At 50.5% G+C, this 15,508-nt stretch overlaps 1 protein-coding gene across 1 annotated transcript; it reads left to right on the forward strand.

Annotated features, from left to right (window-relative positions):
* The first annotated feature begins 463 nt into the window (after positions 1-463).
* LOC144719975 (sulfotransferase 1C1-like) lies at positions 464-15,377 on the forward strand. Its single transcript, XM_078596360.1, has 8 exons — positions 464-1,224; positions 3,362-3,531; positions 4,251-4,391; positions 5,507-5,604; positions 7,370-7,496; positions 8,195-8,289; positions 12,013-12,193; positions 15,020-15,377. The coding sequence occupies exons 2-8, from the start codon at positions 3,402-3,404 to the stop codon at positions 15,133-15,135; spliced, it is 888 nt and encodes a 295-aa protein (XP_078452486.1). The 5' UTR covers positions 464-1,224; positions 3,362-3,401; the 3' UTR covers positions 15,136-15,377.
* The last annotated feature ends 131 nt before the right edge of the window (positions 15,378-15,508 follow it).

Below are 15,508 nucleotides of genomic sequence, written 5' to 3' on the forward strand. Positions count from 1 at the left end.
GGCACGTGTATTTACTTATTTCTCAACACCATAGGGGGAGGGGGGGGACACGAGATTTATATATTTTTTCAAAAACTCCAGAAAGTCCACGTGCATGCCTGTATTATGAGGCACTTTCGTAAGGTAGCTCAGCAGCAGAGCCCTAATAATTATTAATAGCTCAGTGGACTTTACCTGGTAAGATAAAAACATTGTTTCGTTATATTTGTATATCTTTTTAAAGTGATTTGTTTACCTTTCCTCTACTTTGCACCCCTATCGCGTTTGGTATTGTTTGTTGTGGTGTAGCGTTCTGACCCGCCCGTACCTACTGAACATCTGTGAAAAAGATCTTCACAGCTCATCGATTTCCTCCACTATGAAAAAAAGAAAGATGTTGATTCTGAAAGAACGACCGAACCAAAGCTCACACAAGCCCGCGTCTGTCCGTGATGCTTGCTCAGTCCTGTCGGGTGGGTCAGCGCTAGAGCGTGCAGCTCGCATTCAGAAGGTTGCGAGTTCAAATTCTGGTTGGGGGTTGTTGACTCAGCCCATCATCCCTCTGGGATCGATAAAATAGGTACAACTTTGCGGCGAATTCAACATTGCACGTTCCATGGAGAGACTCGCCTCCCACACCACAGGAATGTAGAATTCCCACCATTGGCTCACGGCCTTTTTGTGTGCAAAGTCAGCAGCGGTCTTTGCTCGGCCATAAAATGACTGCTCGTAGAGAAGGGTGAATTCACACCACTGGCCCAAAGTTCAGTATACTCACGCAAATCAAATAAAACCAAAGCGTATTGCTGAACTTCGTCGTCGTACCACGAAGAAGAGTGGCACGTCACGCGTGCTGACGTGGACTCGTTCGCCACAGAGTTTCGCTCTCGTGGAGTTTGCCGTGGCCCCTTCGGTCAGCAGTGGCCACGAGCAGGCACTTGCAGGGTCTACTCCTTTACTTCGCACACGCGTCTCGTTCACGAGTGGCACGACCTGCTCGTGGAAAGGGAGCGTATTTTATATATACATCGGCATCCACTCCTACCGATGTCCCAGATAGCCTTCGCTCGCGCAAACTGCACTTAAATCGGATACTAAACGATTGGCTTTGACACTCGGTGCCAATTGACTCGAATCCAAGGTTCATCGGCGCGCACAACTGAGGTTTTGTCGGCGGTGTGACGACGCCCAGAGCTCACTCGGCTAGAGCGGGATTCGTTTTCTAAGCGTGGGATCCGGCGACAGGTATGTGTGTGTCTGTTCGACAAGGTATGTGTTTGCCAAAGGTGTGTGTGTGTTTGTGTCTGTGCGACGTGTGTCTGTGCGACGGCTGTGTGTGTGTGTTTTTGTGTCTGTGCGACGGGTGTGTGTGTGTGTTTGTGTCTGTGCGACGGGTGTGTGTGTGTGTTTTTGTGTCTGTGCGACGGGTGTGTGTGTGTGTGTTTGTGTCTGTGCGACGGGGGTGTGTGTGTGTCTGTGCGACGGGTGTGTGTGTGTCTGTGCGACGGCTGTGTTTGTGTGTGTGCGATGGGTGTCTGTGCGACGGGGGTGTGTGTTTGTTTCTGTGCGACGGGAGTGTGTGTGTCTGTGCGACGGGTGTGTGTGTGTGTTTGTGTCTGTGCGACGGCTGTGTTTGTGTGTGTGCGATGGGTGTCTGTGCGACGGGGGTGTGTGTTTGTTACTATGCGACGGGTGTGTGTGTGTGTCTGTGCGATGGGCGGGGGGGGGGTCTGTGCGACAGGTGTGTTTGTGCGACGGGTGTGTGTGTGTGTTTTTGTGTGTGCGACGGGTGCGTGTGTGTGACGGGCGTGTGTGTGTTTGTGTCTGTCCGGCAAAACAACACCCTACCTCCTCGTTGGTGCCGGACAGTAACGCTGTGGGGAATAGTGCCGTGGGGGGAGGGCCAATTTAGGTTGACCATTCCATCATGTCGTTTGTAGCTACCACAGCGGCCAAATGGGGCTCTGGACGGGTGCGAGGGGCTAGTAACCCTTCCACCTTCAAATACATGACCACGATACCACGGATTAAAAATCTAATTAAGTTTGTGCCGGAGGCCCCGGGGGGACAGGCGTCCTTGACGTCTCCTGGCGAAACCATATTTGGCGGAGCCAATAGATTGAATGTTTACCCTGGGGTTCCTTCAGAAACAGCAAAAACTACTGCGGGTGGCCACGTGGAATGTTCGAACACTCACTGCAGAGGAGAGGCTGCCACTCCTCTGTCGGGAGCTGGACCAGTACCGCCTGGATCTTTGTGGTATTCAGGAGGGCCGGTGAACTGGCTCTGGCTCCTGCCATGAGGGGTGGACAGTTCTCTACTGGGGGTAGGAGACTGTCAAACAACAGGGGATGGCTCTTCTTCTGAACAAAATAATGAAGGGGGCGTGGGAGCGTTGGCTGACCTGCCTACGATCCATCCTTGGTTTCACCAGGCTGGATTGTGTGAGCTCACAAATCCTTGAAAGATCTGGACAAAGTCCAATCGGTAAGCTCCTCCGGCAGGCAAGGCTGCGTTGGCTGGGTCATGTAGCCCGCATGCCCAGCCACCACATGCCTAAACAGCTTTTGTTCGGTCGGATAGAGGGGGCTAAACGGGCGCGGCACGGGCTGGAGAAAAGATGGAGTGATGTGGTACAGGAGGATGTGGAGCTGAGTGGACTTGCCGATGACTGGTACCAGCGGTGTCAAGATCGGCCTCTGTGGAAGAGGCTCATGAACGGCGTGTTAGTTTGTCAGTGCATGAAAGTGTTGCTGACAGTTGTCTTTGGAGCGGCGGTGCAGCGGTTATCACACTGCTCTATGAACTCGGTCACTGAATTCGCTTCTTTCCCACCAGATAATATCGGTGAATAAAAATAAATATACGAACTGGTGCGGGGCCTCCTCTAGTTCGACCTAGCCTTAAAAGTGTGAGACTACCCCAGTAGACATGGTTTGTTGGCCCGAAGTTGTTTTGACGGTTCCAACCACAGGACAAACGTTGGATACCGGGATCCTGGCCTCTTGCGTTCTCACCTGGTTATACAATTAAAACTCAACCATGTTTTTTTTATTTTATTTTACCAGGTCAGGCCCACTGAGCTATATAGCTCTTTTTCAGAAGCGACCTGGCCACAAATGATAGCTCGAAGAAGTGGCCTATCGTCACGTGGAAACGTATAGCAGCCAAATACTCGAAACGCGCGATGTTGATGGTAAACGTGGAGGTAAGAGCCGGAAGAGCCGGAGAAAAATTCACGCGACCACAAGGAGAACGTGAAAAACGCAGAGGCATCAGGCTCGGGTTTCGAACCCACGATCTCCTGTATACCAGGCAAGGTAGTTAACATCTCACCACCGTGGCACTTGACTTGAGCACCACCCGACGTCTGTCGCGCTAGACTCTCCGCGAGACACCGCAAGACTCCAGAGTACTCCGGGATGCAGAGGCCCGGTATGAAGTTGGTGCGGGGGGTGCCCATGCTGGACTTCCTCGCGGACAAGTGGAGCTGCGTGGAGCAGCTCCAGGCCCGCTCTGATGACCTCGTCATCGCCACATACCCCAAGGCTGGTGAGATCCACCTTCATTAACATCATCATTATCTTCAGCAGCACCAAGCTGCAGCGCAATCATAATTTACATCAGAAGAATTATTCGCAGCAGCAGCATCGTGACGTAGCCAACGGTGGATATGATTAACTAGCCGGGTGGCGGGGGTGGCTATGCCTGTGGCCTTTAATCCAGCACTGGAGGCGAGGGTTGGTGGATCACCACACAAATCGTGTGAACTTCCCTTTCCGCGGCCAACGAGGGGCCCGTTCTTGAGCTCGCCAGGGCAACGCGGCACAGCAAAAATGTGGACTCCATCTGTTGGGTCGCATGCATGGGTTATCTCTGGGTGTTCCGGGTTTCCTTCCACGTGTAAAACACTCATCGATTGACCGGTAACGCGACACGATTAGGAAGACCGCAGAGCTCGGGCAATTGTTGGCGCCGGCTCACCGCGTGGCTGCCTTCCTGTTCGTCTGTGTCTACTCGTGCCTCTGAGCCGTTCTCCCTCTTCGGGAGTGAGCGAATACTGTGCGCGTGATCCGTTGAAATCATCATCATCATCATCAGGAGCAGCAGCGAGAGTGTCAAACGTCACACACTAGACACGTGTTGAGTGATCGGGCAGCGTTGGCTCTTTTCCACTACCTCACCTCGCCTTTTTTTTCCACCTCCCATCATCACCCCGGCTCTCCCCCCCCCACCCCCCCACTGATCTCCACCCTATCCACATGCTGCAGGCACCACGTGGATGCAGGAGATCGTGGATCTGGTGATAAACGTCGCGGACTTGGCACACAACCGCCGCGCGACCATCGATGACCGCATGATCTTCATGGAGTGGAGCTGCGGTCCCGGGGAACCGCCAGAGCTTCGTAGTGGTGATGTGATGGCATCGTCATCATCACCACCACCACCACCATCATCACGATATCTTCACCATCATTGAGCGGTGACGAGGTGACACAGCCCAGCGGAGGCGCATTCGCCTCCGTGTTGCAGAGACCTTGCTGGTCAATACCGCGGTATTAACCACAATGCACCGGCTGCTTGGCACTGGATGTTAAAGATCTCGTGACGTCAGTAGAAGACGAGCAGGCCATTGCGTGACGGCGTCACTGTCTCGGTTTCCCCCCCCCCCCCCCCAAATTAGAAGAAAAAACCTTGCTGATTACTTAGTTGGGAAGTAAATATCAATTGCGACCCCCTTCACTGTAATCATGGACAATCTGGTCTTGAGTGAGACTTGCCTGGGCAAACAAGCAGAAGAGTGCTCATTGTAACTGCTGAGTCCATCATTGTTACCACCAGCACCATCATCAGTAACCTCATGTTAATCAACATTAAAATTAACAATACCAGATCGGTCCCCAGCATCAGTGCTTAAAATATCACCATGACCACCGTTGGTAGCAACATATCCATGAACAATATCTGCCTCGTCATTATTGCTACGAGTATCGTTGTCACCATGATCATCATGATGATATTCAGCAACATCGTCAATTACATCACCACTACCATCAATAGCCATTAACAAATCCCACCATAATCACCGTCACCACTTAACATGGCCATCACCCGCACTCAGCGGTAGAGCGAGCGGCTCGCATCCAGATCCTGGTCGGAGGTTTACTCGGCCCATCATCACTCTGGGGTCGATACAAAAAAAATACTTACCAGGAAGTCAACAGTGTTTGTCCTTTGGATAGACCAGGGGTCGGCAACCAACACAACAAGAAGAGCAATTTCTTTCGAATTCGGTAAAAAACAAACCCTCAATATTTCAAGATTAGCGTCACGAAGCAGCACTTCCTTAAAGAGCCACGTGCGGCTCCGGTGCCACAGGTTGCCGACCCTAGGGATCGACTCACTCCCACCACGGGGGATGTGGAACAATCTCCACCACCGGCTCAGATGCTGTAACCAGGAGGTGAGCACGACCTCGATGCTCATCGGAGCAGGCAGTCAGTTTTTACTTTGTGCACGATTGCAGGCGTGGAGCTGCTCGATGAATTTCCGTCTCCTCGCGTCATCAAGACCCACGTTCCCTACAAGCTCTTTCCCTCTTCGTTCTGGGCGGAGGACTGCAAAGTGAGATTATCATAGCAATCGTCCATGTCGTTATTATCATCATCATCATAAATATCATCAGCAGCAGTAGTAGCAGACTCATCGACAAAGGCATCAGCAGCAGTAGCAGCATCTCCAACATCACTACCATTGATGTTTACCGGAACGCTGCTCGGCAGGATTGGAGTACGGATTTATCAGCGTAAGGCACTACCACGAGAGTACAAAGCACGCGTATCCACAATAATCCGATGTCATCGTACCTGATACGCAAGCACACCTTGCACCGCAGCACCGTGAGAACAATGCAAGGCGGCCGTCTGGAACGCTCCTTCTTCCGATATTCAGAAGCCACTGGAGCTAACACACTTTTAAACCATCTAAACTGAAACCTTCATTTCTTTAGAACTGTTTTTTTGTGGTTTAGTTTGGCGTTTTTTCCCCCTCCCCCTCACCTCCGATTAGCACGGTTGGCTACGTACGGTGCGAAATAAGTTCAACGTGCACACATAAACACAACAGCACAGAGAAGGAGGCTCTGTGGTCGATGGTTGAAGGTGGTGTGGTGAAGTGTATTCGCGCGAAGTCCGCAACACGCACAGTGGCGAGGTATATCTGCGTCTCAACTGACGCCACATCCACTCATTCGCTCCCGTCACTAGGCGGTCAGCCGTCTCCATTTCACTCTTCAATCGCCACTGACGTGGTGAGCGTTTCGATAGTCACGTTTTAATGTGCGATTATATTGAGGCACCGTGCGTTTTTTTGGTGTGGTCTGGGACTAGATTTGAAGCTTTCGTGACTGCAAGGATTCATACTATTAGGTTTTTTGGTAAAGTCACGTAGGTAAAAAATGAAATTAAAATTAATAAAAGTAAAATAAAAAATCACGACGTTTCGGAGGCAACACAAGCTTCCGTCTTCAGGTGGAACCGTCACAGCACGATTGCTGTATCAAGTACTTGATACAGCAGATATACCTCGCCACTGTGCGTGTTACAGCATTCGTGCTGAGACTGTTCCACCTGAAGACGGAAGCTTGTGTTGCCGCCGAAACGTCGTGATTTTTTATTTTACTTTTATTAATTTTAATTTTATTTTTTATCTACGTGACTTTACCGAAAAAACCTAAGAGTATGGTCTAGGACTTTTTTTCTGCCTTGCCCCAAGATTGTATTCGCTGTTGACAAATCGGCAGGCATCGATTCGCTTGTGCTATTTGTACTTATATAATTACGTATTTTTTAATCTATTTATATCGCATCCAGTTCCGGATTATCCCAGTAGCAAAAATAGCTACATAATGCTACGGGCCCCGCACTTTCAAGGGTCCCGCGCTAAATATTTCAAGCTATCAATTCCGGTTCAGCGATTCTGCACTTGCTCTATTACTATAGTACTATACCGCCTTCAACTTTTATGAACGACTGGGTGTTTAAGGTTAGCGATTTGTCGTATTATCTGGCTGTATAGCAAATGAAAATATACAATTACTTTACTATGCAAGTTAAAAATGTGTGTTTTAATATGTAAGTGTTTTTTTTTTTTCATTTAGGGCCCCTTAATAACATATGCTACAGACCCCGCACTAGCTTCATCCGGCACTGATTGTATGTATCACTTGATTGCCTTCCCTATACTTTGCACCGCTGTCGGTGTTTGCATTGTTTGCTGTTGAAATGTGCTGACTCGCCCCCTACTGGACATCTGTGAAAATAGTTTCTGAGCTCATTGGATTTGCCATCTCAATAGAGACTCCGATTCTGAGTTGGTCACCTGTGCCCAGGTGATCTATGTGGCTCGGAACGCCAAAGATAACGCCGTCTCCTACTTCCACTTCGACCGCATGAATCGGCAGCAGCCGGAGCCCGGCTCCTGGGAGGAATACCTCCCACGCTTCGTGGCCGGCAGCGGTGAGGGCGGCGGCCACCGCGTGGCCCTGCTCCTTGGACCACCTCACTCTCTCAAGGGGAACTCCACCAGAAGCGGGGCAGCTTTATTGATGACGCAGCACTCACCCGTTCGCTCGAGTCACGGGGGGGGGGGGGGGCAGTCAAATGCCTGCGTGTTACTCTTCTATCGATACGAACACGGTCGATGCTTCCGTGAACTTCATTTTGCTCACATCTCCACCCGCGTTGACGACTCGTTCTACCATGAGCAGTCCCGTGACAACTAGAGCAAACAATCAAAGCACACTAAATATTTGACTTTACCGAAAGAACCAAGAATATGAATCCCTGCAGTCACGAAAGCTTTAAATCGAAATTTTTATATTTGTTATGTTACCAGGTAAGGCCCACTGAGCTATATATCAGTTTTTCAGAAGCGACCTGGCCACACAAATTATAGCTCCGCAAAGTGGCTGATCATGTGAACAATTATTGCAGCCACAGAGTCTGAAGGCGTGTTTCTAAATGGGGAGCGAAAAACAGGAGGGCTCCGGAAAAAAACCCACGCGACCACGGGGAGAGACAGAATGCAAACCGCAAATATACAGCAGCAGGCGTCGGGGTCGGGATCGAACTCACGACCTCCTGTATACCAGGAGAGGTAGTTAACATCTTGTCACCAGGGTGCCAACGTGCGCGCGTGTCCCAACTGCCAACAGTGCCGTGGGGCTCCTGGTACGATCACGTGACCGGCTGGTGGAACGCGAGAGAGAAGCACCGGATCCTCTACTTCTTCTATGAAGACATGAAGGAGGTGAGTTTGTGAGGCATGATGGAGGTGAGGCTGTGAGGCATGATGGAGGTGAGGTTGTGAGGCATGATGGAGGTGAGGTTGTGAGGCATGGTGGAGGTGAGGCTGTGAGGCATGATGGAGGTGAGGCTGTGAGGCATGATGGAGGTGAGGTTGTGAGGCATGATGGAGGTGAGGTTGTGAGGCATGATGGAGGTGAGGCTGTGAGGCATGATGGAGGTGAGGTTGTGAGGCATGATGGAGGTGAGGTTGTGAGGCATGATGGAGGTGAGGCTGTGAGGCATGATGGAGGTGAGGTTGTGAGGCATGATGGAGGTGAGGTTGTGAGGCATGGTGGAGGTGAGGCTGTGAGGCATGATGGAGGTGAGGCTGTGAGGCACGATGGAGATGAGGTTGTGAGGCATGATGGAGGTGAGGCTGTGAGGCATGATGGAGGTGAGGTTGTGAGGCATGATGGAGGTGAGGCTGTGAGGCATGATGGAGGTGAGGCTGTGAGGCATGATGGAGGTGAGGTTGTGAGGCATGATGGAGGTGAGGCTGTGAGGCATGATGGAGGTGAGGTTGTGAGGCATGGTGGAGGTGAGGTTGTGAGGCATGATGGAGGTGAGGCTGTGAGGCATGATGGAGGTGAGGTTGTGAGGCATGGTGGAGGTGAGGTTGTGAGGCATGATGGAGGTGAGGCTGTGAGGCATGATGGAGGTGAGGTTGTGAGGCATGGTGGAGGTGAGGTTGTGAGGCATGATGGAGGTGAGGCTGTGAGGCATGACGGAGGTGAGGTTGTGAGGCATGATGGAGGTGAGGCTGTGAGGCATGATGGAGGTGAGGTTGTGAGGCATGACGGAGGTGAGGCTGTGAGGCATGGTGGAGGTGAGGTTGTGAGGCATGATGGAGATGAGGTTGTGAGGCATGATGGAGATGAGGTTGTGAGGCATGATGGAGGTGAGGCTGTGAGGCATGATGGAAGTGAGGTTGTGAGGCATGATGGAGGTGAGGTTGTGAGGCATGATGGAGGTGAGGTTGTGAGGCATGGTGGAGGTGAGGCTGTGAGGCATGATGGAGATGAGGTTGTGAGGCATGATGGAGATGAGGTTGTGAGGCATGATGGAGGTGAGGCTGTGAGGCTTGATGGAGATGAGGTTGTGAGGCATGATGGAGGTGAGGTTGTGAGGCATGATGGAGGTGAGGTTGTGAGGCATGATGGAGGTGAGGCTGTGAGGCATGATGGAGATGAGGTTGTGAGGCATGATGGAGGTGAGGTTGTGAGGCATGATGGAGATGAGGTTGTGAGGCATGATGGAGGTGAGGCTGTGAGGCATGATGGAGATGAGGTTGTGAGGCATGATGGAGATGAGGTTGTGAGGCATGATGGAGGTGAGGCTGTGAGGCATGATGGAGATGAGGTTGTGAGGCATGATGGAGATGAGGTTGTGAGGCATGATGGAGATGAGGTTGTGAGGCATGATGGAGATGAGGTTGTGAGGCATGATGGAGATGAGGCTGTGAGGCATGATGGAGATGAGGTTGTGAGGCATGATGGAGATGAGGCTGTGAGGCATGATGGAGATGAGGTTGTGAGGCATGATGGAGGAGAGGCTGTGAGGCATGATGGAGATGAGGTTGTGAGGCATGATGGAGATGAGGTTGTGAGGCATGATGGAGATGAGGCTGTGAGGCATGATGGAGGTGAGGTGAGGCATGATGGAGGTGAGGCTGTGAGGCATGGAGGAGGTGAGGCTGTGAGGCATGATGGAGGTGAGGCTGTGAGGCATGATGGAGGTGAGGCTGTGAGGCATGATGGAGGTGAGGCTGTGAGGCATGATGGAGGTGAGGCTGTGAGGCATGATGGAGGTGAGGCTGTGAGGCTTGATGGAGGTGAGGCTGTGAGGCTTGATGGAGGTGAGGCTGTGAGGCATGATGGAGGTAAGGCTGTGAGGCATGGAGGAGGTGAGGTTGTGAGGCATGATGGAGGTGAGGCTGTGAGGCATGATGGAGGTGAGGCTGTGAGGCATGGAGGAGGTGAGGTTGTGAGGCATGATGGAGGTGAGGCTGTGAGGCATGATGGAGGTGAGGCTGTGAGTCATGATGGAGGTGAGGCTGTGAGGCATGATGGAGGTGAGGCTGAGGCATGATGGAGGTGAGGTTGTGAGGCATGGTGGAGGTTGTGAGGCATGGTGGAGGTGAGGCTGTGAGGCATGATGGAGGTGAGGCTGTGACGCATGGAGGAGGTGAGGTTGTGAGGCATGGTGGAGGTGAGGTTGTGAGGCATGGTGGAGGTGAGGCTGTGAGGCATGGTGGAGGTGAGGCTGTGAGGCATGATGGAGGTGAGGTTGTGAGGCATGATGGAGGTGAGGTTGTGAGGCATGATGGAGGTGAGGTTGTGAGGCATGGTGGAGGTGAGGTTGTGAGGCATGATGGAGGTGAGGTTGTGAGGCATGATGGAGGTGAGGCTGTGAGGCATGATGGAGGTGAGGCTGTGAGGCATGATGGAGGTGAGGCTGAGGCATGATGGAGGTGAGGTTGTGAGGCATGATGGAGGTGAGGCTGAGGCATGATGGAGGTGAGGTTGTGAGGCATGATGGAGGTGAGGTTGTGAGGCATGATGGAGGTGAGGCTGTGAGGCATGATGGAGGTGAGGTTGTGAGGCATTATGGAGGTGAGGCTGTGAGGCATGATGGAGGTGAGGTTTGTCTTAGAGAAATCAATTTCGCGTGAGCCCACCGCATTAAAACAATGGTCAGCCACAGCCGAGGTATTGGTCCTACCGTGTTTCAGATCTGCCTTATGTTCACGAACACGGTCCGAGACATGTCGCTTAGTTTCCCCAATGTAACTACTGCCGTAGACACAGCTTAGTTTGTAGACACCGGGGTATTGCATGTCAGATATCACATATTTCACAGATGGGATCAGATCACGAATGTTATGTACTGTGTTCAATTTAACCTGGATCTTGTGTTTGCTTATGATTTTGGAAATATTTTAGTGACCCCTGCTATGTATGGCAAGGTGATGGTCTTGATAGGGTCCTCAGATGGTTCTTTCCCAACGGCTGGGGTGATAGCTTTGCGGATTGTGTAGTCTGAATATCCATTCGTCTTGAGAGCTTGGTGTACGTGTTCCAGTTCACTGGCGAGGTGATGACGGTCAGAAATACATCGAGCTCTATGGTGTAGAGTTTTGATGAGGGAATTCTTCTGGGATGGATGATGGTGGGAGTCAGGTTTTAGGTAGGCATCCGTATGGGTGGCCTTCCTGTAGACAGGGTGTCCCATTGAGCCATTTGCTTTCTTTTCAATAAAAACATCCAAGAACCTAAATTAAAACATCCAAGAATCTACGTGACTTTACCGAAAGACCCAAGAATATGAATTCCTGCAGTTACGAAAGCTTGAAGTCAAGATCTTTCTAATGACCATTTGTTAGATCGGCGTGTGAATAGTTACACTATTAGTAGCTATTGCATAACACACACACACACTATTAACCAGGGTGGTTTTCCTGGAATCCGCGCTGCGAACCTTTGCGACAAGTGGCGTGCGTGGCCCACGTGTGCGCATGTTTCCGGTACCTCACTCGAACCGGGTCGGTGATGGGGGGGGGGGGACTTTGCCTCTGCTCAAGTCGCGAGGGCAACAACCTTATTAACCAGTGCCAGAGTGCACAGGGCGACGTGGTCTCAGACGCGGAGTTACCTGAGCACTCCTTCCAATCTGCCGTGGGGGTCAGAATCCCCTACGGGAGGTGTCTCGGGTTGCTGACTTCATCGAGCGGCCGCTGTCGGAGCGGCAGCTGCAGGAGGTGGTGCGGCTCAGCTCGTTCTCGGTCATGAAAAACAACCCCATGAGCAACTACAGCCACCTGCCGCCCACCCTCATGGACCAGACCGTGTCGCCTTTCATGCGCAAGGGTGAGTGTGCCCGCTGCCAATCTCGTAGAAAGAGGCATGAAGGAGGTGAGGTGGAGTCGGCCGCTACGTGTTTGTCACGCAGCCCAACGGCGGTCACATGGCATCGCGAACGTGACTATGGTCCCAAAGTGAAATATTTTAAGTGGCTGCGTAAACGCATGCGATTAGGTGCTTCCTTTATTTCTTTTCCAAATAAAATGCCGTAAGTCGGTGGCAAGTGGAGGGAAGGGGACATCCACTTGTTGTATGTGAAGAATCTTACAATGTATTATTCAATTTAATTGATTATCGCAAGCTCGTGGCAAGGAGTTGTCCTACATCAATTATAAGACCTTCTCCACGATACTAACCAGGTTCATTGATCCGTCCAGCAGTACAGGCTGTTTGAAGCAATACGACTCATGAAACAGAATTAAACCACTCTGACACTCCGTACAGTACAAATCTGAATATTTATTAAATCATAACATCAGCTGGTATCACAATCACTTGCACTCTGCATCATTCTTCTTCAGTATACATGAAAAACACGCGGCGCAACCGCACGAGCCAATATATGATCAAGAAAAATATGAACGTCTAGGCATATAATCAACTAACGTATGAGCCCTATAAAAGGGGTATACACCCAACACAACCCATTCTATTCCATTCGTCATTTTTTTCGTAATTTTTTCCCCGTTCCTCGACCATGAATCTTACTCACAATTTCCATTCCAAAACAGCGATCATTGCGATGGTATAGAGGGCACACACGGTAGCGAGATGTTAACTACCTCGCCTGGTATACGGGAGGTCGTGGTTTCCATGTCGACCCTGATGCCTGTATAATTGGAGTTTGTCGTGTCTCTCTCCGTGGATTTTTCTCAGGATCCTCCGGGTTTTCCTTCCACATAAAAAAGAAAAAATCACGTGTGTAGAGCATTTTGCTGCTACGAATTTCCACGTGATAAGCCACTTCGTTGAGCTGTCATGTGGCCACGTCGCTTCTGAAAAAAAGACCTACATAGCTCAGTGATGGGCCTTACCTGGTAAAATAAAATATAAAATTACATGTTGCAGATGGTGGAAAATGACCCGGGGTTAGGGCTCGGCGCGTGCGTCACGCACTTGGGCATGGCGAGAGTTTCAGTGGCAATTATAATGAACGCAAAGGTGCAGTGCTCGAGTCTCGTCGGCTGCACGTTGCCAAACGTGCCAATCGGAGGTGCGTCTATTGTTGTCTCAATGAGAGGAGGAGGGCTCTCGTTGGGCTGCGAAGTGTGCGTCACTTCTTTATTTTCGGCCTCTGATTCTCATCCGGCTGAACAGTTTTCGTGACGTTTTTTTTTAAAATTCGGTTCCCGAAGAAGCTCCCAGCGCATAACGTCGCACATTGATCCGTATAATACACGACGCAACACGTATCGGAGAGCTATGCAGTGTACGTGGTTAATAGAAACACACGGAAGCTTTGAATTTAGTTTTAATAGAAACAACTTCTGCAATTACGAGTAATAACGAGTAATAGCTGGAGCGGATCGTGTTCATGATTAACCTTCCTTTGGATGTTTGACCAATAAAAACATCTACACACAGGGCAGGAACGTGTCCTGCCTGCATAGACAGTTCAGCGCGTTACCGTTAATACATTCCTGCGGAGGCAGCTGGTAGGAACGTTGGGTTGCTTGGTCAATGGCAAGGGTCAACGGCGGCGTGGTGTTTTCCGCAAATATGGCCGACTGTGAGGGCGGGCACAAGCCGGCGTGAGTAGGTTAAACGTTGAGTTTTATAAGGGCACCACGGGGTGACCCGCCCCTCCCCTCCCCACCCAGCCCCACCCTCCCCTCTCTACCCAGCCCCACCCCTCCCATTTTTGGATGCACGACGGACCAGGAGGTTCCTACCAGTAACACTTGTGTATCTTGCAAAGCCTCAGCGGCTCATGACTTCATTTCAGGAGGGTCCTGCCAAAGTTTTCGCAGTAGAGAGCCATGATTGCTGTGAACTTTATAGCAATTGCGAGGTCATACAAATTATATATGGACCATCACGCCGGACGTCACGGGATCTTCAAAGTCCACTGTGAAGCAAATGGTGCGTCGTATTTTACAGTTAATACCACACCGCATTTATTCACAATCAGAATCTTTATAACATCCTGGAAAAATCCGATGAGCTGTGAAGCTCTTTTTCACACGTCCAGTAGTGGGTTCGTGGGTCAGAAATTTACAATTAAAAAAAACGTTTGGAGACCAAAGTATATCATAGGTAATCAACTCACTAAACATAAGTACGTAAAAAAATATATAAAGTATGAGCACAAATTGGAAAAGTACATTATTCACCAAGGGGAATGTGGGATTCGGACCGTGAACTTCTTGCAACCAGTGACAAACATGCGACTGTTGATCCACGTCACCGCATGACCACTGCGGGTTCCACTAACCCAGATCGTCACATCCACACAATCTGAATGAGCGTGCACATCACCGCCACCATCACCACGGTGTGGCGGTTTGCTCGCACGTTGAGTTTCAGGATTCACGTCAGGTTTGTGGGGTTAATCAAACCACCCCCGGGGCATTCGCCTACTTTGAAATCTTGAGTTATTAATCAAATTGGGCGTTGGAATCCGTCCATAACAAGCTGCACTTGGCTAATTAAATTCACGGTGTCGTTGTTTACCCAGTAAAACCCACACGCTCATGCATACCAGGCGAGGGAGTTAACGTCTCACCACAAGAGTACCCCGATACGAGTATACGGTAACATTGTCCTACTGCACCTCTTCTCCAACCCACTGTCTTTATATATTTTTACCCCCCTCCCCCTTCACCTCGCTAGGGGAGGTGGGTGACTGGAAGAATCACTTCTCTGCATCGCAGCTGGAAGCGTTTGAGCAAGACTACAGCAAAAAGATGCCCGCTGATGGGCCGAGCTTCCGTGACACCCTGCCCTGACAAACTCAGGATCCACTCAAGCCCCAGAGTTAATTCGACTTTGTTTTGACTTTGTTCTGACTTGTTCTGGCTTTTCAACTCCGCATCTACAAGTGAATGCGGATAACTCGCTCCGTACTTTTTGTTTTGTGCATTCATTGTTTGCACCTCAGATCTTCATTGGGATAGCGATGTTTGTCTAAGCGAGACCTCCCCCCCCCCCCCCCTGGCTATAAACGTTCACCTGAGAAACAGGAGATTAAGAGATGCATTCAACGCCTTGTCATGTTTTTTTTATTAATAAGGTAACGCACTGGGAATAATTTTAGGGAGGTTTACTTTAATGTTGAGACTGAGTGTTTGAGGCACGAATATTGTCGGCGGTACGGGGTAC

The sequence above is a fragment of the Lampetra planeri genome, chromosome 7, assembly GCF_965212315.1.
Source record: "Lampetra planeri chromosome 7, kcLamPlan1.2.h2, whole genome shotgun sequence".
NCBI lineage: Eukaryota > Metazoa > Chordata > Hyperoartia > Petromyzontiformes > Petromyzontidae > Lampetra > Lampetra planeri.